The following is a 27858-nucleotide window of genomic DNA, read 5'->3' as shown; positions in this document are numbered from 1 at the left end:
GTAACAGAGAAAAAAGCTAGCCATAATATTAAAATCAAGCTACATGAGATATGTTTCTTCTGTTTTCAGAAACTAGTATCATTTTTTGTTTATTCAAAGGGTACTAAAATTAGTATAAACCAACTGCCTGTGTTTATTTGAAAACCTGTCCTTAAAACTAGAAATTCTTATAGGGCATATGTTTCTCAATCTCTTCATTTTAATATTTTCCTTTATACCTATTCATGTTTAATAATCTAGATACAATAAGCCAATAAAATGTAAAATACTTGATACTAAAACATTAAAATGAATTACAATTACTATACCACATTCAGTAGAGTAGAATAAAAGTGTAAATTAGTTTGGTTAAAGATAAACAAAATTGTGTTTCCTATCTCAGAATAAGGTTATTCTGAAATAAAAATAGTAAACATTCCCAGTAACGCATATTTACACCAATAAAGCTGATAAACTTGATGTGTGTTTAAAATATGGCACAGAATTTTGTAAAATTTAACAGATAGCATGTTATAGTAAGCTGTACAAAAGAGGAAAATATATTAGATTTTTATCATATTGGAAGATGGCAATAACATGTCTGGAGTCTAGAACTAGGAGTTCATTTCAAAAATAATTTCTCTTGATATGATGCCTAAATGTTGCATTATCTATAATAGAGATTTAACTCATCTTTATTTTCTATTCCATGACTACTGTGACATGATTTTTCAGAAAATTCTTATATTATACTCCTTTATACAAACTAAGATGTGTTAAACTACTAAATGTAAATTAAACTACTTAGTAATATCTTCTCACTCACCACTTACTCTGATTCTTGTGACAGGCAAATAATAAAACTTCTTTGACGTTATCTTTCAGTATTGGTCTGAGTACATGCAACAGTTAACCAGATAGGTTTTGCTTTAACAATGGGAAACATTTCCTTCTGCATGGCAAGGATCTATAATTTGTGTGCAGATAAATCAACAAAGAATCTATTGGGGACATTTGTCAGACACTGGTGATAAAACCGTCATATAGTCCTATTGATCTAAGAACTAAAGTGTCCTTGAGACATGCACTTATACCAGATAATACAAGTATGCAGTGTAAGTATGGTTCTTGAACTAAACAATCAAATAATACCATGCAGTATATGGACAGGTATAATCCTGAGTTGCACATTTATCATATCTGACAGTCTTGCTGCTTCCAATCCCCTGAACTGCAGTTACCACATCTATAAAATGGAAAATCTTACTGAAATTCAAAGTGTTCTTCAGTTTCAATATTTAATGATAATTTTTAAAAAATCATTAATCTTTAAGCATGTAAAATTAAGTAGATGTAAGTCGGAAGTTTGATGAACATTTACAGGTAGATGAGTTGATGAAAATTTTCATGCGTACCTAAACATCTTTACCTCATACATTTAAGAATAATAATTTAAAATAGAATTTTACTTGTATACATGTGTTTAAGAAATAATTTTCTAAAATCTCTTTTATACATAAAGAAAAAAAAAGGAATTCTGGTTTTGGTAATGCCCAACCTTACCCGGAGGACAACTTTCTAATTAAGAACAAGAAAAAGAAAAAAAACAAAAACAAGTTAAAAATGTATATGTGAAAATGTCAGAGTTTATGGGACAACAAAAATCAGAGGGTGAAAGTCCAGCATTTCACCCAGTGAGATGAACTCAGCATTTAAGGCCATGTTTATCTTAGAAACTGATGCTGATTTTAGAAATGGCTGCAAGGCTGAAAAGATTAGCAAGGCTTTTTGACATATTTACAAGTTTAAGAGTACAAAAAATAAAGTTAACTTGCTGTCAAGCAGAAAGGGCTTTGGAAAATCACAAAGACTATGACTTGGAAACCAAAAGGACCATAGCTTAGAAGACTAGGGATACACCAGCCCACAAGACCAGTGATTGCTAATGACCCTGCTTTCCATAGAAAGCACACTCAAAAGCACTCTGGGGGAAAAAGCACATTTTTCTAGGGCTCAAATAATTTTGACAATTTCTTGTTCACAGTATCCAGCACTGAATAAAAATAAAAGTCACTACAAGCCGATGTTATTAAATGACAAAATCGAAGAAACAACAGAGAACGTAACAGATCCAAAAACCAGGTAATACAATTATCACGAAATTTAAAATAATTTTTTGTAAGGATACAGAAGTCAGATTGAGAACCCTATCATAGAACAGTAAGCCATAAAAAGATGCAAATGGAATGTATACAATGGAAAACATCAATAATTGAAAATAAAAATAACAAATGTGTTTAACAGCAGATTATACATGGCCAAAGAGAAAATTAATTAGCTGTAATACAGGAAAAAAGAAAATGGCCAAACGAATTAATAGAGAGAAAAAGAGAAAAAAACTAAGGCTCACGAAGAACTTGATATGTTATTGAAGAACTGAAGGTGAGAATAGAGAGAAGGAACAGAAAAAAAGATACTGGCTGAGAATTTTCCAAAAGTAACAAAAGATATCAAACCACAAATTCAAGAACCTGGAGTAAAGAAAAGGCAGATTCAAAAGGAATTATAGGCAGGCCATATTTTAACCTTTAAAAACCAAGTAAAAAGCGAAAACTTTAAAGTTCCAGAGACAATAAAAACAATAACTTCAAGGAACCAAGAATAAGTCTAGCAATAGACTTCCCAACAGAAATTATGATGACAACAAGACATAGAATTAAAGCTACAAAATGATGTAAGAAAATGAATGTCAAGAAGGAATTCTATTCTGAGTGAAAACACAAAATATTGGGTGAATCCAAATGAATATCAACTGTACATAATATTAACAATAAGGCATGAAGTTTAAAATATACTTCATACTTTAAAATGTGAAGAATTAAAATACAGGAAAATAATAATACATCAAGTTAGTATATTCTAAGAACATTAATTTTTCTGGAAAGTAAGGAAAAGTTTTATCTGTGTTAACTTTGATAAGTCAGTTACATGTGTGGCATTATCTGCATCCTTAGAGAAATCACTAAAATAATTTTTAATAACTATGTAACAAAAATATAGAGAGGAAAGGTATAATAAAATATACATTTTAACTTATGGGAAGAAGAACAGGGAAGGGACAGAAAATTAAACAGTAATTTAAACTTAAAAATTCCAATAATAGTAACAATATTATGTATGTGGATTGCCAGACTGAATGCTATAACAAATTCCAACTACATGCTGGTTGGAAGAGACACACCTTAAATATAAGAACACAGAAAGTAAAATGACAGCAAAATTAACATTATAACTACATTAAATAATAGGAAGCTGGAAAATGCTTTCATATAACTTGAGTTGAAGAACACTTCATACTGGTAAAAAGAAAGAACACTTCATATTGGTTCAAACGAAAGATGAATTTGTTTGTAAATAATATGTAAAGAAAAATGTAACTTTCAAAATTACATAACTAAAAGGAAAAATAAAAATCTATCATTAACATGTGATATTTTAATTGATCCTAGTGTCTGTTTTAGAAAGAAATATCAGATATAGGTGCTGGGGGGAAGAAGGCAGCAAACCACCTTGCCATGTATGTACATAAGCAATAATCCTGCAAGATCTGCACATGTACCCCATAACCTAAAGTACAATAAAAAAAAAGAAAGCAAACAAAAATTGGTAATAATATCAAAGATTTGAACAACAGTAAAAAATAAAATGACATAACTTTTACATACTGAATACTATACCTCTAAACTTTGAAATGTATCTATTTTTTTATTTCCCAAAAGACTCATTTTAAAAACCGTATCTTGAGATATAAAACAATGCCTAAGTACTCTGAGAAGTGATGATATATAGTATATAATCCTGCACCAAGAGTATTTAGGCTAGAACTTAGTAAAAAATAAACAAAACTAGAAAACTTACTCTTTAAAGTAAGAAGTTCTTATTTCTAGGTTAAGAGGGAATCATAATTAAATTCAAACATATTTAAAACAATCTATATGATACTTTTAAAAAGTGGCCTCAGACTCCTTTGTCACCTCTGTCATTAAGCTCCATATGACTTGCCCTTGAATTTGAACTCTGTGCTTTACCAATAGAAGAAGAAGGAAAATGTGCTATGCCAGTATCCAGACCCTGTCGTAGGAAACTGGTAGGTTCTACTTTCTGTTTCTTTTGACACTCACTTTTGGATTCACAAGACTCATGTAAAGATGCCCACTTGGAGGGCAGCAAAGGCCCCAGTTTGAGTGAACCATCCTAAAAGCAGAATCTGCCCATGCACAAGCCATCCTGACCAACGCCACACACCACAGAAGAGATTTCCTTATCTAGTCTGACCAAACAGCAGGCTCATGAGCTAAATAAATGATAGATGCAAAAACCAGAAACAATTTGCTAACAGCACAATATGCCTGTTTGGGGAAGCAAGTCTGGAAAAGTGGAAGAGTATGCATTTCACTTGCTCAGCAATTTATTGAACCAGAATCTAAAAAACAGATCCTGTTTTAGTAGGTGGGCTTATAAAACATATTCTCCCATCAACGGCTGACATGCTAAAATTATGTCTTACACAGCTTGCTTTTTAGCTGAAATACCAAACATGTGTTTAAGGATGACAGGGTAATTGGTGGCACTTGATTGCTTGCTTTCTTCCAAGAATTCATAGACAATGTTTTTCTGTGCTATAACTTGATATGAGCAGACCGAAGACCATATAACTTACCTCAAGAATAACCTGAAAGAATGACATAAAAGCCAGAATTCTCAATTTTCTCACATATGCAAGTGAATATGCAATTCAATTCTTCCAAAGGAAAAAAAAGAGAAGGTTAAAAAAAAACTAGAACCGAATAACATAAGTGAGATACTTTCATAGACAGTGAGCTAATGTCATTGATCTCATATATAGAATTTCTGTCGTCGTTAAAAAACAGACAGACATGATTAAAAATTGATAGAACGAAAACAAGCCCAGACTTGTAATCCTGGAAGTCTATCATGGACTTCCACATTTTAAAGATGGAGTTTGACACATTATGATAAAAAGTCTTCTAAGAATTAAACAGAGAGGCTAGAAAGCAAGTGGAAAAGAAAATGGCAATAAGGCAAAGACTTGGATCAGATCCCAGGCCCTCAAAATCAGCAGACAATAAAGATTTTCAGCCAAGTTATACCTAATTACAAACTGGTGTGAGTGAAGAATACAGGAATGAAAGAATGAGATGAGAATTTTTCATTACTATTTCACGGTGAAGAGGTGGGCTGTTCTATCTTGGCAGCAGTAAATTGATAAATTCTATATCGATTTCACTATCACAGAGCTCTGCAACATTTCATAACTGCCAATATGGTCTTAGAACCCCCAAATCTCTGTCTAAAAGTCTAAATACTTTCAGAATTTATAATTCTTGGTCAGATGTTTTTCTCTCTTAAACTGAAAAATACTTCATGATTTTTAAATTGTTTCCATTTCCATTTGACATACTCATTCTCCCAATGCTTAGGTTCAGAGTAAATAGAATTTATTCTAATTTTTTTTTCTCAGAGTCTCACTCTGTCACCAGGCTGGAGTGGAGTGGCATGATCTTGGCTCACTGCAACCTCTGCCTCCCAGGTTCAAGCAATTCTCCTGTCTCAGCCTCCTGAGTAGCCAGGACTGCAGGCACACATCACCAGCCAGTTTAATTTTTTTTTTTTATTTTTAGTAGAAACAGGGTCTCACCATGTTCGCCAAGATGTTCTCAATCTCCTGACCTCGTGATCTGCCCTCCTCAGCCTCCCAAAGTGCTAGGATTACAGGCGTGAGCCACCGCGCCTGGCCTATTGTAAATTTTTCTTTAATATAGACACTTCTTGTATCTCAGTTAAGGAAAGGAAGCTATGTTGCTCACAGTCACATGTGATCTATGGATATATTTACTTGGCTTCTCTAGTTGATATCTTCAACATAACAGAGTATTAAATATAAGTATTTGATCTGTATGTTTCCAGTCATATATATTTTCCAAGTGTGAAATTAACAGCAATGATAATTTTCATAGCTGCCAACTTTGTATTTTTAAACTAATATGGATTACTTATTCTTATAAATTAGAAAGATGTAGATATTGTAGATGAATAGATTATCATAAGTAGAAAAAGAGAGAAGGGGAAAGGAGAGACTAGATAAAAATGCACTTTCTCATTATTAATGACCTTCATTTGAAAAATGTTATGGGTTTTTTGTTTTTTGTTTTTTTCCTGTTGTTTGATACAGGGTCTTGCTCTGTTGCCCAGGCTGGAGAGCAGTGATGCAATCTCTGCTCAGTGCAACCTCCACCACCAGCATGCAAGTGATTCTCCTGCCGCAGCCTCCTGAGTAGTTGGGATTACAGGCATAAGCCACCACGTTCAGCTACATTTTTGTATTTTTAGTAGACGAGGTTTTGCTATAATGGCCAGCCTGGTCTCGAACTCCTGGCATCAAGTGATCTGCCCACCTCAGCCTCCCAAAGTGAGGCGATTACAGGTGTGAGCCACTGCTTCTGGCCAAATACGTTCTGTTAATCAGTACAGTTTATTCTTTTTGCTAATCATACTGGTCAATGTTCATAACATGCATGTTCATGTCTCGTAGACCATTCATTAGAGTGCTTGTCCCTGCTTCTGCAACCAGGTACATGCTTACTAAGAATGTATGAGGCTGTTCATGTTTTAAGCTAATTGTGTTTAATATGTCTATGAGGTTTAATTCAATTATAACAAAAATAATAAACATGAGGGAAAGGTGATAATTGTTTATTCTAAGAAAATTAATTGAAAGCTTTGGAAAGGTACATAACTTAAATATGCTTTTGAATTAGGTATGAATGAGAGTCCAGGAAAAGTTTAGGAACATAATTTAAAATATTTTGCCAGGTGCAGTGGCTCACACCTGTAATCTCAGCACTTTGGGAGGCTGAGGCAGGAGAATCACTTGAGGTCACAAGTTTGAGACCAGCCTGGGCAACAGTGAAATTCCATCTCTACAAAAACTGAAAAATAAATAGTAGTGAGGCAAAGCAGTGCATACCTATAGTCCCGGCTACTTTGGAGGCTGAGGCAGGAAGATCATTTGAGCCCAGGAATTCAAAGCTGCAGTGAGCTATGATTATGCCACTGAACTCTAGCCTGAATGACAGAGCAAGACCCCATCTCAAAAAAACCTTGCTCCTAGACAGCTACACAGGATTTTTAATCTTACTCTACTAAAAAAAAAAAAAAAAAGCCATGGAGGGAAGTGGTGAAAAGTGGGAGTTGTTCTTTAATGGGAATAGAGCTTCAGACTTACAAGATGAAAAATTTCTGAAGATCTGTTTCACAATAATGTGAATATACTTGACACTACTGAGCTGTACACTTAAAAAATGCCAAGCTAGATATCATAGGTGATAGAGTTATGCGCATATTTTTCCTAAGAACTACAATTAAACACTGTCTTTTTAAAAAATTGGTTTCATGTCAAAAGATGTACAGAGAAATAACGCACATTCATGTGTTGAGTGAACATTAAACATTAAATTGAGAGGAGTGACTATTTTTATGATTTTCTGCTTTAACCAAATTGCTTTTGTTCAATACATGGATGGTGAATATTACTGTACATAAATATTTGTGGTTACTAAAGCTAAGAAGGGAGTCTTTCTCAACGTTGGTGTTGGTGTTTTAAAATTATGTTTCTTGGGCCGGGCGCGGTGGCTCAAGCCTGTAATCCCAGCACTTTGGGAGGCTGAGGCGGGTGGATCACGAGGTCAAGAGATCGAGACCATCCTGGTCAATACGGTGAAACCCCGTCTCTACTAAAAATACAAAAAAATTAGCTGGGCATGGTGGCGCGTGCCTGTAATCCCAGCTACTCAGGAGGCTGAGGCAGGAGAATTGCCTGAACCCAGGAGGCGGAGGTTGTGGTGAGCTGAGATCGCGCCATTGCACTCCAGCCTGGGTAACAAATGCGAAACTCCGTCCCAAAAAAAAAAAATATATGTTTCTTGGATACAATCCTAGAAAACCAAGGCAGAGCTTTTAAAGCTGTCATGGTGGGGATGAAGATGAGAAAGGGCATCTAAAAGTTGGGAAGGGGTATAAGTCAGTGGGTAAAAAAGTATAAAAAAGGCTCCAGGACCCCAAATCCTGTACTCTAAATCCTCCAATGAAAACTCTCTCTGATTTCATTAGTTATATGTTGTGTTCCTGCAGAATTCACAAGAAAATGAAAGGGTCTATGGATTTTAAGTTAGAGAAATATGGTTTCAACTAGCAAAAAACAAGGAGAAGACATTAACTCTTACTGTGTGCTTATTATGTGCTAGGAATTATCCTAGACCTTTTATAAATGTAGACACTTTTTAATTTCATCTTCATAGCAAATTTAAGAGAGAGTTATTATCTAATTTTATTGAGAGAAAAGTATGCCTCAAATACATTAATTAATTCAGGTAAAATCACATTGCTTATAATAAAAGTCAAGTATTTTCTCAAATCCCTTTTGTTTCAACTTTTCCTAGCAGGTCTCTGTCTCACAGATGTCAATTATGTGTTCATGTCACAGATTATCACAAAGGAATATATTTTTTTTTTGGAATGCCATATGTCATTATCTTTTTATTTCCAAAAGCATTCAGCATTTGGAAGAAGTAGTAACCCAATTATGACTTTAAATAAATGTGAAAGCAATATTCCAACGCAGGTTACTCAATGTGTTAACAGAAATATTTTAATGAACTGCCAAGGGAAATTCAGAAGAGGAATCAAAGAGTAATGATACTCTCATTTGGACTTAGGACTAAGTTACATTGCATTAAATTTTCAATTCTCAGACTCATATTATAAGGGAACTTAGTGTAAAGAAAAGCACTGAGAAATTTGGACTATAGCACCTTAACACCCCCTACCCATGAAAGGTACAAGCCAAGAAGAGCTTGGATCATGAATACTTCTGCACCGTTCATTGTACTTGTTCTGCAACAAATCATCTTGAAGGAGCAAGATCACAGCAAAGTCAGAAGAAAGCATCTACGTTTCCAGCTAGGAAATAGATTATTTCAGCTAAAGAAAACTCAGATATTCATTTCACCAAAATAAATGTACATAAAATCAAAGATACCGTTCTTTACAATTTAGCTGTCGTATGAGCAAGAAAGTTGATTACTTTCTTTTGACTCCATGAAGATGAAAGCTTGAGTGCAAAAAAAATGTGTTGGAATTCCTGTTACAAGTTCCATGACACTCAATTTGTTGATTCTACTTCTAGTTTTTATAGCCACGCATACAGTTTGATCATAAAAATTTTTATACACATTATATTTTTATGAATTAATTACTCAGAGATGTAACTATTGGAGTTTAATAAGCTTGTGATTTTCTTCTCTTGGACAAATTATAGAATCACATTTCTGCTTCAACATATCTCCATTTTTCTATCATCTGATAACTCTCAACTCTTGAATAAAATTTGAAGTAACAAACATAAAAGACACAATGCAACAAAAAGTAGTCACATAGTCCTTAAATTGCCTTTACTATATTGCTGTGCGATCAAGGGCAAGACTTTCCTTTGTTCTGATACTCACTGAATAACAATACAGATACGTGATCTTCACATTACCACGATTAGAAAAAGAAGCGGGGAGGAACAATCTCATATCAATTTTACATTAAAGTAAAGAATTTTTGGCAGTATTGCTTTCCTTTGCAATCTATGTCGGCACCAACAAAAGCAGCATTTGTTGGGGGGGGGGTAGAAGGTATTTTATGAAAAAAAAATAGCTTTTTCAAGGGCTGTTTATTGCTTTAAATGTTGTTTAAAAGCTTTTTAAAAAGGAGCCTTTTTCTTCTCCTTAGGCATCAACAGGGGATAATTGCCTTAACACACTTTTAAATAACCCTGTTTAAGACACATAGGAGCATCAAAAGCCTCTGCTTAGAAAACTTTTCACTTAACTGGATTGTGTAGGCGTGGAGCTGGGGTCAGCTATAGAAACTCTCTCTATAAATAATCACACTCTGGAATTTTCCTTCAGGATGATTTATTTTTTTTTAATTTTCATACAGTAAAATGGAATTCTTTGCGTACATACCTATGAATGTTAACACATATGCATAAATTCGGGTAACCATCGTGATGGTCAAGATACAGATAATTCTATCCCCCCAGAAAAAATCTCTGAGATGTTCCTTTGGGTTACACCCTCCTCCCCTCAAACTCTAGCAACCACTGATCCATTCGTCATACACTTTTGTCTCTGAGAATGTCATACAATGAGTCACATGTTTCTTCTGTGGCTAGGAAGATGACCAACCTGAGAGCTGAAGTGTGACTTATGATTTTTTTCTGCATAGAAGATGAACTGAGGCAATGAAATCAGCTGTGAAATATGAAACTTTTGAGCCCTCTGTGGTAGTTGTTCACCCAATGTACTTTAGAGTCTCTAAGCCAAGCCGCTTTCAGGTTCCAGAAGTATATATTGGGAGCTGGGCAAATCAGAATGGGTAATGTCCTTCTACAGAGGTGGAACATTCAAATTCTGCAATTTGTGATATCAGGACTAGAAGCACCAACTCCTTTTCTTTCCAATAACTACTGCATTATTAAGTAGACTAAATTCTTGGGTATTTTGTCATCCCAAAAGTGAACTGGGTCCTCTGTTATCTATAGCAAGTCAGGGCATGTTATAGCACCACATGGATATGAGAGAGAAAAATTAAGCAGCTTCATCTTAAAGCTGAAATCTAAATTTCCATCTCTCTTAAATACAGCTGACCCTACAGTTTATTAGTTTTACATTTCATTTTGAGAAAGTTTAAGAAATGATATATATCTAAATTGAGAAAAGATATTCAACTATTTTTAACATAATGAAGGAGCTGCTCAGGTCAGTTTAATAGTATTTTATGATTTGAAACTATAAATGTTTTGAGGTCTGTTTGAAATGGCTTCCAAAAAAATTTAATAGTGTAATAATTTCAACTAGATTGTATGAATTTTAGCATTGTAAAGTGTTTTGCATTCGCTATTTTAGATTGTGCTAGGGAGAGCAGATGTTCAACAATTTGAAGTCTGTTTAGAATCTTCCTACCTGCTGGGTTTAATTTCAGAAGCAAGCACCGTTCTTGAAGATAGACAAATGTTATTTGTTCTGTGCACCACGTTGCACTAACTTTCATCATTTTGAGCTCTGTTTATGGCAGGTCATTTCTAGTCTACATAAAAGCTAATTGTAATCCTTAGAAGGAATGGGTAAATTTTGTTTCTGCATCTGTTCAATGAAATATTACAAAATTATTTGAGATATACAGAGACAACATCCTGATGCATAATTCTGAATTGAAAACAAAAACTCAGATTTTCCAACTGTATTAAAGGAAACAAAGACCACAGGAAAAGTGTTTATTCACCTTCCTTAAAGGCTTGTAAAATATCAAACAAAATTCTTTTATATTAATTTTTAATATATAAATATGTGTATTTTAATTTTTTATACTTAGATTTTTAAAATATTTTCTATGGACACATTCGTATTTACAATGAGTGATGACAGTTTTTCTCCTTATTGTCCTGATTCTGTTTACTTTATTTTCTGCATTATTGAATTAGTTCAACCCTCTGGTACCATATTGAATGGAAGTAATGAGTAATGAGAACAGACCTTCTTGTTTTATTCTCTTTCTCAGAATATAACCATTCAGTGTTTGAACATTAATAGTTATTTAGAATTTTGTAGACTCTATCTTATTAAGGAAGTTTCCTTCTATTGATAGTATGCTAAATGCTCTAAACATAAAAGAGTAGGGAACTATCAAATGATTTGTATTCATCCATTGAAGTAAAAATTTGACACTTCTAATTTATCCTGTTAATGTTTGAATTGTATTTATTGATTTAAGAATGCTAATTCAACTTTGCATTCCTGGAATAAACCTCACTAGTTCATGATACATGATGTTCAATGCACTGCTATTTATCTATCTATCTATCCATCTGTCTACACAGACACACACACACACACACACACACACACAGACACACACACACATATATGAATTATATGATGTTGAGGGATTTGATCTATTTTATTTATAAATACTTTATTTAGAATTTTAAATTTATTGTCATGAATACATTGGTCTGTAATTTGGTTTCTTGTAATGTTCTTGTCAGGTTTGGGTATCAAGGATACATTAGACTCATAAATGATTTGTGAGTATTTCCTCTTTTTCTCTTTAATGGAATAGGCATAGGAATTACAGTATTTCTACATTAAAATGCCTGTAAAAAGTCACTGGAAAAACTACATGGAAATGAAGTTTTGCTTTGTTTTTGAGGCAGGGTCTGTGTCTCTCGTGCTGGAGTGCAGTGATACAAACAAGGCTCACTGCAGCCTCGGCTTATTGGGCCCAAATCATCTTCCCACCTCAGCCTCCCAAGTAGCTGGGACTACAGCTGTGCACCACCACACATGAATGTTATTTTTATTTTTTGTAGAGAAAGGATTTTGTTATGTTGCCTGGGCTGGTCTCGAACTCCTGGGCTCGAACAATCTTTTTACCTTGGTTTCCCCAAGTGTTGGGATTACATGCGTGAGCCACTGCACCCTATCAGAATGAAGACTGTTTTTTGTCAAAGATTTTTACTGATCGTTTTAATTTCTCTAACAATTACAGGACATTTGTATTTCCTTTTTGTTCTCATTTCAGCTTTATAAATTATATTTTTCTAGGAAAATTTTTAAAAATTCACTTCACTTGAATTCTGAAAGTTGTTGCCAAAAGTTATTTATAATATCCACTAATGAAGTTCAAGATATTTTCATGATTAGTGTTGGATGAACTGTCTCTTCAGAAATTGGCTCTTTGAAGGATGCCAAGGAACCAACTCTTAGGATAATAAAAACAAAATCAAGTTTTTCTATATAAAACACATGTTTGAGGAACCAAATAGTTGATGACAGAGGATTTCTTTTTAAAGAAATATTCTACCTAATAAATGAAGAAGAAATAATAGAATCAGAGTATCGCTGTTTTGTACATGGCTGCTAACATCCAAGAGAAAGATGGATACTAGGTACCTTTTAATACAAGCACACAGGGCCATTGCTATGGTTTGGATATGACATTTCTGTCCCCCACCAAAACTCAAGTTGAAATTTGATCCCCAGTATGGCAGTGAGGTAGAACCTAGTGGGAGGTGTTTGGTTTGTAAGTTCAGATCCCTCATACATGGCTTAGTAATGTTATTGCAGTACTGAGCGAATTCTCAGGGAAATTGATTAGCTCCTCCAAGAGTGGGTTGTTATAAAGCCAGGATGCCTCTCAGGTTTTCCCCTCTTTGCATGTCTGCTTTCTCTTTGACTTTCTCTGCCATGTTGTAATGTAGCACAAAAAGCCTCATCAGAAGCCACGGACATGCCCTTAAACTTCTCAGCCTGCAAAATGATAAACTAAATAAACTTCTTTTTTTGTAAATTTTCCAGTCTCAGGTATTCTTTTATACCAACACACAACAGACTTAGGCAGCCATCTATGAAGGAATTATGCCCCAAATTTACTAACTGGAATCAGATCACACCTGTAGATTTATAAGAAATGCAGACAACATGGAAATATATTAAATATCACCAGAAAAAAAGGCACTACTCAAAATCAAGACTGTGAAAAATTCTACAGGATAAATGACAGTCTCTTTCCAAAAGCGAATTGCACAGAAAAGAGACAAGGAGACAGATTTTATAGATCAAAAGAGACTTAAAGATATTTAAACAATTTGCAATACTTGAACCTTATTTAGATCTCAATGCAGACAACTTTAAAATGATACACTTAGCCCAATCATAATTTCAGCATTTGTGTGGGGGGGGGGATGGGGGGTATTGGCAAACTGAATCTAAAGTTTATATGGAAAGGCAAAAGACCCAGTACAGTGAACACAATATTGAAGAAGAACAAAATCAGAGGACTGACACTACCTGACTTCAAGACCTTCTATAAAGGAACTGTAATCAAGACAGTATGGCATTGGTAAAAGAAAAGATGAATAGATCAATGGAGCAGACTAGAGAGCCCAAAAATAGGCCCAAATAAATATAGTTAACTGGTTGTTGACAAAGGAATAAAGGCAATACAATGGAGAAAAGATAGTCTTTCAACAAATGGTCCTAGAGTGAATGGAAATCCACATGCAAAATAATGAATGTAGTCTCAGACCACACTCTTCACAAAACTTAACTCAAAATGGATCATAGCCCTAAATGTAAAACTACAAAAGTATAAAATTCCTAAAAATTACATAGGAAAAAATATAAATGACCTTGGGTATGAAAATGACTCTTTAAATACAACACAAAAGGTAAAATCCATGAAAAAAAAACTAAAAAACTGATAAGCTAGACTTTATTAAAATTAAAAATTTGTATTCTACAAAAGACGGTATCAAGAGAATGAAAACACAAACCACAGGCTAGGAGAAAATATTTGCAAAAGACTTATCTGATAAAGGACTGTTAGGAAATATATACAAAGAATTATTAAAAATCAACAATAAGAAAAGGAACCACACAATTAAAAAAAAAATAGACAAAAGTCCAGGACAGACACCACACCAACAAACATACACCTATAGCAAATAAACATATAAAAAGATGCTCCACATCATACGTCATTAGAAAAATGCAAATTAAAGCATGAGTGGGATATCTCTACTTACCTATTAAAGCGGCCAAAATCCAGAACCCTACAACACCAGATGCTGGCCAGGATGCAGAACAGGAATTCTCACACACTGCTGGTGGGAATGCAAAATGGTACAGCCATTTTGGAAGACAGTTTGGTAGTGTCTTGCAAAACTAAACGTTCTCTTGCTATATGAGCTGGCAACTGCACTCCTTGGTATTTACCCAAATTTGAAAATCTTTGTGCACACAAATCCTGCACATGGATGTTTATAGGTGCTTTATTCATAATTGCCAAAACCTGGAAGCAACCAGGGTGGCCTTCAGTGAATGAATGGATTAATAAATTATGGTACCTCTAGACAATGAAATAGTATTCAGCACTAAAAAGAAATGAACTATGAAAACATGAAAAAACATGGAGGAACTTTAAACACACATTACTAAGTGAATGAAACCAATTTGAAAAGACTACATACTGCATGATTTCAACTGAATAACATTCTGGAAACAGCAAAACTATGGAAACAATAAAAGGTCAATGGTTGACAGGGTTTGGGAGGATGGAGGGATGAGTAGGCAGAACACAGAAGATTTTAGGGCAGTGAAACTATTCTGTGTGACACGATAATGCTGGATATATGTCATTATATATTTTTTGAAACCCATAGAATGTACAACATCAAAAGTGAACCCTAATGTAAACTATGGACTTCGTGTGATCATTATGGCCTTACAATAAGTTCATCAGTTGTAAAAAATGTAAAAAATGTTGCAAGATACTGATAGTGAGGGAGGCCGTGCAGTGTAGAGGCAGGGGTTACATAGCTACTTCCAGTAGTTTCTGCTTCATTTTGCAGTGAACCTAAAGCTGCTCTAAAAAATAAAGTTTATATAAAAGGAACAAAATGATACATTTGGAGATTTGGAATATTTTCTGCATATTTATGATATTATGGAATTGCTAATTATTTTAGATTTGGCAATACTGTTGTGGTTGTTTATAAACCTAAAAGTCATTCCTTAATTGGGAAATATGATATATCTCTGTTAGTAATACTGTAAAATGCTCTAAAATAGTTCCTGTCATACTTTATTCATCTGGATATCTTTTACTTGTTTAATGTACAAAGCATCTTTATGCATGCATTTATAAGGAAATGTCTGTCTTTTTGTGTTAGTATTGTTTGAGGTGGGCATTTAGTTCACTTTAAATAAGATGAAAAAGGTATTGCTGATACTATGCTACACAAACAAGGAGGTGAAAATGGCAGAAAATACAGACTTAAATAGTACACTTAATAATGTCTTCATTTGTTTTTAAATATGAGTTTATTTTCCTGAGGATTCTTTTTACATTTCACATTTCAGGTTTCATCGTTTTCACAGAAGATAAATACTTGTTTCAGTTATCTGCTATGATACATATTAAAACTGTATATTCATCCTTTGAAGAATACATATCCATTTTGTAGGAGGAATAAGTTACTCTGCTTCCATGAATATCTAAACACTGTGATGCCTAATTATAATGTGTCATGTATTTGTCAAAATTAGAAGGCTTCTTGAGAAGTCAAATGTATAAGAAAATTTCTTTGTATTTGGAGAAGTTCACGTTCTCCTTGTCTTCCCTGGCTGTGGAGACACTGTCCAAGGTTTTAGAATGTTCTCCTGGCAGATGTCATTATTTGTTTCTGCTCCTGTTAATGTCCAGCCTAAAACAATAACTCATGATCTGCATTATTGCTTAGATATCTATTTTTCATATCTGAAGGAAAGATGTTTTCTTCTCTTTATTGTAATGTTTATTTAAAAACTAAGGTCAGAATGAGGCTCTGTAATTTGCTGCAGCTGTCATACGCTGTCATAGCCATGCAATTTGTAAGTTCTGTGGCTGGTGTTTAGCTGTGATAAAACCCAGTTTTAAAAAATAAGGATATTGAGCTCTAACTTTTAACTAGGCTTCAGTGTCAAGGGCCTTAATACACTTATAATCTGCAAACCTATTTTCTCATGTTAAGGTTCCCTGACCTCAATCATTAGGTGGGAGGAAAACCAAAGCTCATTATTTGTGTCAACCCATCTCTTTTTCATGAAACAGCTAGTCCCGTGCAGGGAACTAAAAGTCTTAGCCAATCCAAACTAAAGTATTAAAATTGTAAGTCTGAGTTATTTTCTCATTACAATAGTTAAAATATCTAGTTTGAACTGGAATATTAAAAACCTTCAACTAACTGGTAGGATATAGACAAGGAGAATCTATTTGAAAGTTAGGAACTTTCTCTATTAAGTGGAATGAAAATTCTGTTATTGAACTTCAAAGATAAAAATGTAATCTCAGCATACTACTGAGGTCAACATTAAATGTTATTTAAATACTCATATTCACATAAAAATAGTTTTCTTATACATGCAATAATTCCTGACCTAATTTTCTAACCTATGCCCATGCTTATCAACCTTCACCTCACCTGAGTTTGAAGTCTATCATTTTATATGCCATTACTAAGTATCTTAAAAACATTTGGCCTTGGAGTTCTCCTCCTGAAACACACTTCTTCCAGATTATCACATTAGGCACCTTTTCAACATTTATACTGCAACCCAATGATCACATTTCAAAAACATGTTATTCTATTAAAAGCAGTTCCCTTCTACCCCCACAGTTATTCTTTTAACATACTGTTTTGTTAACCTAAATATACTGATAATTTTCACATATGATTTAATCTATTTATTTTATATGTATTTTAAGCTCGTAAACACAAAATATGAATTTTAGGACAGCACATGCCCAGTATATGTGGTGTTTTTTCCCTATCTCAGAATCCTTCACACTGATAGAAAAATAGTAAATACAGAAGGAGGATCCCAAGATGGCCGAATAAGAGGCAGCTCCCAAAAGCAGCTCCCAGAGAGAGAGATGCAGAAGCTAAGTAGTCTCCACAATTCCAAACAAGGCACCAGGTTCTATTTGTGGGTCTGGTTGGACAGTGGGTATAAACCAAATAGGGCAAGTTGTGGCAAGGTAGGGCACTGTCCCACCCAGGAGGAGCATGCAACCCACCAGAGGACCAGGGGATCTCACCCTCTGGGACTTTGGTTTGCATACAGCGCTCCACCCAAGCCCTCTACAACCTGCAGAACAGGAGATCTTTACCGGGCTGAAAAGCCTTAGCATGATGCCTGAACAGGGCAGAACAGCAACTTCAGCTGGCGCCGGGTTTGTCAGCAAAGATCTAGGCAAAAGCACTGGCTAACGCCAAGAAAGCCAAAAAGCCGGTGGGACAGAGGTACCCACCCCCCAGTAAGAAGGGGAACGGAACCCAGTGAAACAGCCCAAACAGCAAGACGGGTCCCCCCACCGCACAAAGCCCAGCAGGCCAAAAATCTCTCACTCCAGAGTTAGGCACCCAGAACATCAGTTAGAGAGTGACCAAGAATGATCTGGTTCGGCAGGAGGAAGGGAAGCCACCATTGCAGAAGCCGGCCTAATTTTCCTGAGTACATAAAAGACACAGCAGCCCAGCTGTGGCAGCCCAGCAGCGCCTCTGCAGGCAGGAAAAAGGAAAGGCCATCTCCCCAAGCAGCTACCTGAGAACAAAACCATATAAATCCAGGAGATGGGGAGAAACCAGTGCAAGAAGAATGAAACCATCAAAAATCAGAACGTCTCTCCCCCACCACAAGATCACAACTCACCAGCAAGGGAACAAAGCAGGACGGAGAATGAATTTAATGAATTGACAGAAGCAGGCTTCGGAAGGTAGGTAATAACAAACTTCTCTGAATTAAAGACACATGTTCTATCCCAATGGAAAGAAACTAAAAACCTTGAAAAAAAGGCTAGACGAAATGCTAACTAGAATAACTAGCTTAGAGAAGAACATAAATGACTTGATGGAGTTGAAAAACACAGCACAAGAACTTCACGAAGCATACACAAGTTTCAAAAACTGAATAGATCAAGCAGAAGAAAGGATATTAGAGATTGAAGATCAACTCAATGAAATAAAATGAGAAGGCAAGAAAAGAAAACAAAAAGCCAAAAGAAATGAACAAAGCCTTCAAGAAATATGGAATTACATTAAAAGACCTAATCCATGCCTGATTGGTGTACTGGAAGATGACAGGGAGAATGAATCCAATCTGGAAAACACTCTTCAGGATATTATCCAGGAGAACTTCCCCAACCTAGCAAGGCAGGCCAACATTCAAATATAGGAAATAGAGAGAACACCACAATGATACTCCTCTAGAAGAGCAACCCCAAGGCATATAATCATCAGGTTCACCAGGGTTAAAACAAAGGAAAAAATACTAAGCGCAGCCAGAGAGAAAGTTCAGGTTATCCACAAAGGGAAGTACATCAGACTTACAGCGAATCTCTCAGCAGAAACCCTACAGGCCAGAAGAGAGTGGGGGTCAATATTCAACATCCTTAAAGAAAAGAACTTTCAACCCAGAATTTCATATCCAGCCAAAATAAGCTTCATAAATGAAGGAGAAATGAAATCTTTTATGGACAAACAATTGCTCAGAGATTTTGTCACTACCAGACCTGCCCTGCAAGAACTCCTGAAGGAAGCACTAAACACAGACAGTAAAAACTAGTAGTAGCCACTGCAAAAAAGAACTAAATGGTAAAGACCAACAATGCAATGAAGAAATTACTCCAACCAAAGGGCAAAACAACCAACCAGTAACAAAATGGCAGGATCAAATTCACACATAACAATATTAACATTAAATATACATGGACTAAATGCCCCAGTCAAAAGATACAGACTGGCAAAGTGGACAAAAACCAAGAACCATTGGTGTGCTGTATTCAGAAGACCCATCTCATGTACGAAGACACACATAGACTCAAAATAAAGGGATGGAAGAAGATTTATTAAGCAAACGGAGAGCAAAAAAAAAGCAGGGGTGGCAATCCTAGTCTCTGATAAAACGGACTTTAAACCAACAAAGATCAAAAGAGACAAAGAAGGGCATTACATAATGGTAAAAGGATCAATACAACAAGAGAAACTAATGATCCTAAATATATATGCACCCAATACAGGAGCACCTAGATACATAAAGCAAGTCCTTAATGACCTACAAAGAGACTTAGACTCCCACACAATAATAATGGGAGACTTTAACACTCCACTGTCAATATTAGACAGATCGAGACAGAAAATCAACAAGGAAATCCAGGAATTGAATGCAGATCTGGACCAAGCGAACTTAGTAGACATTCACAGAACTCATAACTCCATACCCACAGAATATATATTTTTCTCAGCACCACATCGCACTTACTCTAAAGTTGATCACATAGTTGGAAGTAAATAACTCCTCAGCATATGCACAAAAATGGAAATCGTAACAAAGTCTCTCAGACCACAGTGCAATCAAATTAGAACTCAGGATTAAGAAACTAACTCAAAACCACACAAGTTCATGGAAAATGAACAAATGGCTCATGAATGTAGACTGGATAAATAATGAAATGAAGGCAGAAATAAAGATGTTCTTTGAAACCAATGAGAACAAAGACACAACATACCAGAATCTCTGGGACACATTTAAAGCAGTGTCTAGAGGGAAATTCATAGCAATAAATGCCCACGTGAGGGGCAAGGAAAGGTCTAAAACTGACACCCTATCATCAAAATTGAAAGAGTTAGAGGAGCAAGATAAAAAAAAAACCTCAAAAGCTAGCAGGAGACAAGAAATAACTAAGGTCAGAGCAGAACTGAAGAAGATAGAGACACAAAAAAACCCTTCAAAAAATCAACAAATCCAGAAACTGGTTTTTTGAAAAGCCCAACAAAATAGATAGACTACTAGCCAGAATAATAAAAAAGAAAAGAGAGAAGAATCAAATAGATGCAATAAAAAACAATAATGGAGACATCACCACAGATTCCACAGAAATACAAACTACCATCAGAGATTACTACAAACAACTCAATGCACACAAACCAGTAAATCTGGAAGAAATGGATAAATTCCTGGACACTTGCACTCTCCCAAGACTAAACTAGGAAGAAGTTGAATCCCTGAATAGACCAATAACAAGGGCTGAAGTTGAGGCAGCAATTAATAGCCTACCAACTTAAAAAAAGCCCAGGTCCAGACAGGTTTGCAGCTGAATTCTACCAGATGTACAAAGAGGAGCTGGTACTATTCCTTCTGAAACTATTCGAAACAATACAAGAAGAGGGAACCCTCCCCATATCATTTCATGAGACCAACATCATCCTAATATCAAACCCATGCAGAGACACAACTAAAAAAGAAAACTTCAGGCCAATATCTATGATAAACATAGATGCAAAAATCTTCAATAAAATACTGGCAAACTGACTGCAACAGCACCTCAAAAAGCTTATTCATCATGATCAAGTAGGCTTCATCCCAGGGATGCAAGGTGGGTTCAACATACGCAAGTCTATAAATGTAATCCATCACATAAACAGAACCAATGACAAAAACCGCATGATTATCTCAACAGATGCAGAAAAGGACTTCGACAAAATTCAACAGTGCTTTATGCTAAAAACCCTCAATAAACTAGGTATTGATGGCACATACCACAAAATAATAAAAGCTTTTTATGACAAACCCACAGCCAATATCATACTGAATGGGCAACAACTGGAAGCATTGCCTTTGAAATCCAGTACTAGACAAGGATGCCTTCTCTCACCACTCCTATTCAATATAGTATTGGAAGTTCTAGCCAGAGCAATCAGGCAAGAAAAAAAAAATAAAGAGTATTTGATTAGGAAAAGAGGAAGCCAAATTGTCTCTATTTGCAGATGACATGATTGTATATTTAGCAGATCCTATCATCTCAGCCCAAAATTTCCTGAAACTGATAAACAACTTCAGCAAAGTCTCAGGATACAAAATCAATATGCAGAAATCACAAGCATTTCTATACACCAATAACAGACACACAAAGAGCCAAATCAAAAGTGAACTCCCATTCACAATTGCTACAAAGAGAATAAAATACCTAGGAATACAACTAACAAAGGATGTAAAGGACCTCTTCAAGGAGAACTACAAATCACTGCCCAGTGAAATAAGAGAAGACACAAACAGATGGAAAAACATTCCACGCCCATGGTTGGGAAGACTCAACATCATGAAAATGGCCATACTGCACAAAGTAATTTATAGATTCAATGCTATCCCCATCAAACTACCAATGACCTTCTTCACAGAACTGGAAGAAACAACTTCAAACTTCATATGGAACCAAAAGAGAGCCGGCATAGCCAAAACAATCCTAAGCAAAAAGAACAAAGCTGGAGGCATCGTGGGGCCTGACTTCAAACTATACCACAAGGCTACAGTAATCAAAACAGCATGTACTGGTACCAAAACAGAGACATAGTCCAATGGAACAGAATAGAGCCCTCAGAAGCAACACCACACATCTACAATCATCTGATCTTGACAAACCTGACAAGAACAATCCATCTGGAAAGGATTCCCTGTTTAATAAATGGTGTTCAGAAAATTGGCTAGCCATGTGCAGAAAGCAGAAAGTGGACCCTTTCCTGACACCTCATACAAAAATTAACTCCAGATGGATTGAAGATCTAAACATAAGACCTAACATCATAAAAAACCTAGAAGAAAACCTAGGCAAAACCATTCAGAACATAGGCATAGACAAGGACTTCATGACTAAAACACCAAAAGCAATGGCAACAAAAGCCAGAATAGACAAATGGGACCTAATTAAACTCCAGAGCTCCTGTACAGCAAGGAAACAATCATTAGAGCAAACCGGCAACCAACAGAATGGGAAAAAATTTTTGCAATCTGCCCATCTCACAAAGGGCTAATATCCAGAATCTACAAAGAACTAAAACAGATTTACAAGAAAAAAAACAAACAAACTCATTCAAAAGTGGGCTAAGGATATGAACAGACACTTTGCAAAAGAAGACATCAATAAGGCCAACAAACATATGAAAAAATACTCATCATCACTGGTCATTAGAGAAATGCAAATCAAAGCCACATTGAGATACCATCTCACACCAGTTAGAATGCCAATCATTAAAAAATCAGTAGACAACAGATGCTGGAGAAGATGTGGAGAAATGGGAATATTTTTACACTGTTGGTGGGAGTGTAAATTAGTTCAACCATTGTGAAATAAAGTTTAGCGATTCCTCAAGGATCTAGAAATAGAAATACCATTTGACCCAGCAATCCCATTACTGGGTATATACCCAAAGAATTACAAATTGTTTTATTATAAAGACACATGCACACGTATGTTTATTGTGGCACTGTTTACAATAGCAAAGACCTGGAACCAACACAAATATCCATCATCGATAGACTGCATAAAGAAAATGTGGCACATATACACCATGGAACACCACACAGATGTAAAAAAGATGAGTTCATGTCCTTCATAGGGAGACGGATGAGTCTGGAATCCATCATTCTCAGCAAACTGACACAAGAACAGAAAACTAAACACCGCATGTTATCACTCATAGGCGGATGTTAAACAATTAGAACACGTGGATACAGGGAGGGGAACATCACACACTGTGGTCAGTGGGGGGTGATGGGGAGAAACGGTGGGTGGTGGGGAGGGTGTGGAGGTATAATGAGGGGAGAAATACCAGATATAGGTGATGGGGGATGAAAGCAGCAAACCTTGCCATGTATGTACCTACGCAACAATCCTACATGATCTGCACATGTACCCTAGAACCTAAAGTACAATTAAAAAAAATAGTAAATACAAAACAAATGTTTTATATAAATAAAATAATTTACAAATATAGTACAGAAGACTGAATGAAGGTCACATGACAAAATATAAATTTTTTAACTTTGTCAAAGAAAAAATAAAGTTATAGCTGACAGATCTTGGATGGTAGGAGTCTGTGAGAAGAGAGAGTTAAAGGGCCAATAGTAACACCACTTAAAAGTGGACATCAAGGAGGCAGGACATCTGGAGTGGATGTGTAAAACCTGATCCAGGAAAGTCATCAAACAGGTGACAAAACAACAATAACAACTAAAACAAAAAGTCACTGGGTGGAATGGGGCAGCAAGAATCCAGAGATGTTGTGACATATTACCTAACTTGCACAATTTTGAAAATAAAAGTACATGATAATGCAAACAGAAAAACATGAGCCACACTCTGGAAAGTATCAATCCATACAGACACTCTGAGGGAACAGAGCACAAAGGTCGCAATCAGACAAAGGCTGCAAAGAAGCTATTATAAAAATGTACAAAGAATGAAAGGAAACCGTGTTTTAAAGAAAGAAAGTATAGTAAAATAAGTCAGTAAATACAGAACATCAATAAAGAGAAATGGTTTAGCCTGTAAGCACTTTGGGAGGCCAAGGGGGGCAGATCATTTGCGGTCAAAAATTCAAAACCAGCCTGGCCAACATGGTGAAACCCCATCTCTACTAAAAATGCAAAAATTAGCCAGGCATGGTGGCACATGCCTGTAACCCCACCTACTTGAGAGGCTGAGGCCAGAGAATTGCTTGAGCCTGGGAGACAAAGGTTGCAGTGAGCAGAGATCATGCCACTGCACTCCAGCCTGGGCAACAGGATAAGACTGAATCTCAAAAAAAAGAAAAGAGAGAGAGGCAGAGAGGAATGGTTTAACAAAGAATGAAATGGAAACTCTGAAGCTGTACATTACAACAGATGAAATTTTTAAGACATTATTAAAGTGTATCAACAGCAATTTAAACTGTAAGAGGAAAGCATTGGTGAACTTGAAGAGATAGCATTAGAAATTACGCCTCTGAGGAGGAAAAGAAAAATACAAAGCCTCAGAGACCTGTGGGACACAAAAAATCATACCAACATATGCATAATGGGAGTAGCAGAAGGAGAACAGAGAAAGGGGAAGAAAAAATATTGAAGAAATGAAAACTTCCTAAATCTGATTTAAAACATTAATACACATCCCAAAGTTTAACAAATTTTTAAGTAGGATAAACACAAAAGAGATCCATCCCTAAGATCAAGAACAAAACAAGAACATCTGCTCCCACCTCTTCTATTCAACATTGACTGAACAGTCAAGCCAGTGAAATAGACAAGTAAAACAAATAAAAAACATCCAGATTTGAAAGCTGTCTTTAGCTACAGGTAAAGTGTTGTCATGTAGAAAATCCAATACCACCTATAAAAACAAAAATAAAAACCAAAACTAAATAAGTTTAATAAGATAAAAGATGCAATATCAATATAAAAAATAATTGTATTTCTATAAATTAGTAGCATACAACTGAACATTGAAATTAAACCAACATTGATGTTAAATTTGAAACATTTGAAAATAAATATGACAAAAGATGTATATGAACCCTGAATATCTGAAACAGTTCTCAGTTAATTTAGAAAGTTTATTTTGCCAAGATAAGGTTGCCCGCCCATGACACAGCCTCAGGAAATCCTGATGACATGAGCCCTAGGTGGCTAGGCACAGCTTGATTTTTTATACACTTTAGGGAGCTATGAGACATCAATCAATAGATGTAGGAAGTACACTGGTTTCATCCAGAAAGGCGGGGACAACTCGAAGCAGGCCTTCCAGGTCACAGGTAGATGAGAGACAAATGGTTACATCCTTTTGAGTTTCTGATAAGTTTTTCCAAAGGAGGCAATCAGAGTATGCATCTATCTCAGAAAGTAGAGAGATGACTGAATAGAATGGAAGGCAGGTTTTGCAGTTCCCAGCCTGACTTTTCCCTTTAGCTTAGTAATTTGGGGGCCCCAAGATTTTTCTTTTCCATGTGCAAGTCTTATATGCTAGAAACTGCAAAATATTGTTGAGAGAAATTAAGGAATACCTAAGTAACTTGATAGATGTATCTTGTTTATGGATTAGAAAACCTCATATTATTGAGACTCAATTCCCCCCAAACATCTATAGATTTAACAAAAATTCCAATAAAAATCCCATAGTTTTTTTATACAAATTGACTAGCTAATTCTGAAAATTATATGGAAATGCCACAGACCTAGAATAGCCAGAGTAATTTTGTAAAAGAAAAAAGTTGGAGGGCCAAGACTACCTGAATTGAAGACTTATTATAAAGCTACAAGAAGACGATATGCTTTAGTATAAAGGTAGACAAAGAGATCAGTTGAATAGAAAAGAAACACAAAATGTAGAACCAAACATACATAAAAATACTGATAACAAAGGTGAAAAAGTAATTCAGTTGAAAAACATCATCTTTTCAACAAATGGAGATAATAAAATTTAATTATCTACATGAAAGAAAAATTAAAACTTCAATCCATGCCTCACAATGCACACCAAATTAACTAAAGCTGTATCATATAAACATAAAAGAATAATCAAAAAAAGTACAAAGATAAATTGTAATTCATGAAAACTAGAACTTTTACTCATTGAATAATGCTATTAAGAAAATGAAAAGATAAGCCACCTATAAGGAGAAAATAGTTACAAACTGTATACTTAGTAAAGAATTTGTATCTACATCATATTATATAAAGAACCTTCATTATTAGTAATAATAAAACCAAAAAGTGGCAAAATTTTTAGATACATCACCAGAAAAAATGTATAATCCCATGAAACTATAGTCAACATTGTTAGTCATTGGGATGACCCAAATTAAAATATTGCATGCCTGTTAGAATAACTAAAAAAGACTCACCATATCAATTACTAGGGAGGATATGGGGAAACTGGACCTCTAATATACTGCTGTTGGAAATATAAAATGATACCACCAATTTGGAAAAGTCTGGCAGCTTCTTAGAGGGTTAAATGTGTATCTACCATATGATTCAGGCATTCTATTTCTGTGTTTTGGGTTTGTTTTTTTCCAAGAGAAGGAAACCACTGATCCATATTAAGGCTTAACTTAAATGCTTGCTTACGTAAGTTTTACGTGAGTAGCCTAAAACTGAAAACAACCAAATATTGATCAACAGGTAGATGATGACAAAATATGGGTGTATTCCTACAATGAAAAATGGCTGAGCATTTTAAAGTGTGAACTACTGACACATACAACATGGATGCATATCGAAATAATCACAGAAAGTGAAAGAAGTCATGCAAAAACAAAGAGCACTTACAGTATGCTTCCTTCACATAAAGTTCTAGAACAGTGGTTGGCAAACATTTTTGGTAAAAGGAAAGATAGTAAATATTTTAGGCTCTGCAATTCACGGTGTCTGTCTTATTTATATTGTGCTGTTCCAGTGTGAAAGCAATCATAGATGATAGGCAAACAAATGAGTGTAGCTGTGTTCTAGTAAAATTTCATTTACAGAAGCAGGTGGTTGGGCCAGATTTGACCAACAGGCCATTGTTTGCTGATCATTGCTCTAAAAAACATGGACTAATCTACCATGACATAAAACAGATGAGTGGGTGTGGAGATGGGAAGAGAACAGGAAGGAGGAATTTCAAAAGGGCATGAGGAAACTTTTAGGGGTGATAGAAATAGTAATTATCTTCATTATTGTGATTGTTTCACAGGTGCATACATATATTAAAATCTAATAAATGGTGAATTTTAAATATGTGCAGCAAATTATAGGTCAATTATATCCAAATAAAGCTATTAAAAATCAATTAATGCATTTTACCATATTAACAGAATAAATTAGAACAACCATATGACCATATTAATAGATGCATAAAAAATGGTGTTTTTTTAACTCGACAAACCCTCATGGTAAATGACACCTAAAAAAATGTTTGGAAGATGGCCATTTAGGAACAGCTTGGAGTTGCAGCTCCCAGTGAAAGCGCAGAGGGTGAGTGGACCCCACATTTTTATAGCCCACGGACCAGGAGATTCCCAGGCGGAGGGGACCCACAGGTCGCCAGCGAGGCCGGCTCGGTTCTTTTGGTCGGCGGGGTGCTTTGCCCCAAACGGCTGCTTTGTCAGCAGCTCGGCAGGTGGTTCTCCAGACAAAATACACTGTTCCGTGTGTCCTTTTGGCTGGCGATTGGAGCCCCGGGAAGCCACACATTCATCTGATTAAAGAGGGGACTGAACAGGGAGCCAGGCCAGGAGATTCCTGAGCAAAAAAAGCACCACGAATCTCAGCGCCACTGTTTAAGCCGGTGCAGTAGGTCACCGCACAGGAAACAGATCCCGGTGCCCTTTCAACAGGCAACTGGAACACCTGGGATAAA

General features: G+C 35.6%; 1 protein-coding gene across 1 annotated transcript in view; it reads right to left on the bottom strand.

Annotated features, from left to right (window-relative positions):
* LOC108305735 (olfactory receptor 1P1-like) overlaps positions 1 to 27858 on the bottom strand; it is a gene marked incomplete at its 3' end in the record, with an annotated part of 137590 nt that overhangs the window by 100576 nt on the left and 9156 nt on the right. The window contains 1 exon segment of the mRNA XM_017530480.1: positions 27537 to 27696. Within this exon segment, the coding sequence (XP_017385969.1) occupies positions 27537 to 27696 (160 nt within the window).

The sequence above is a fragment of the Cebus imitator genome, unplaced genomic scaffold (assembly GCF_001604975.1).
Source record: "Cebus imitator isolate Cc_AM_T3 unplaced genomic scaffold, Cebus_imitator-1.0 Scaffold66, whole genome shotgun sequence".
Lineage (NCBI taxonomy): Eukaryota > Metazoa > Chordata > Mammalia > Primates > Cebidae > Cebus > Cebus imitator.
Note: the sequence above shows the minus strand (reverse complement) of the source record. Positions and strands in the feature narration are given on the sequence as shown.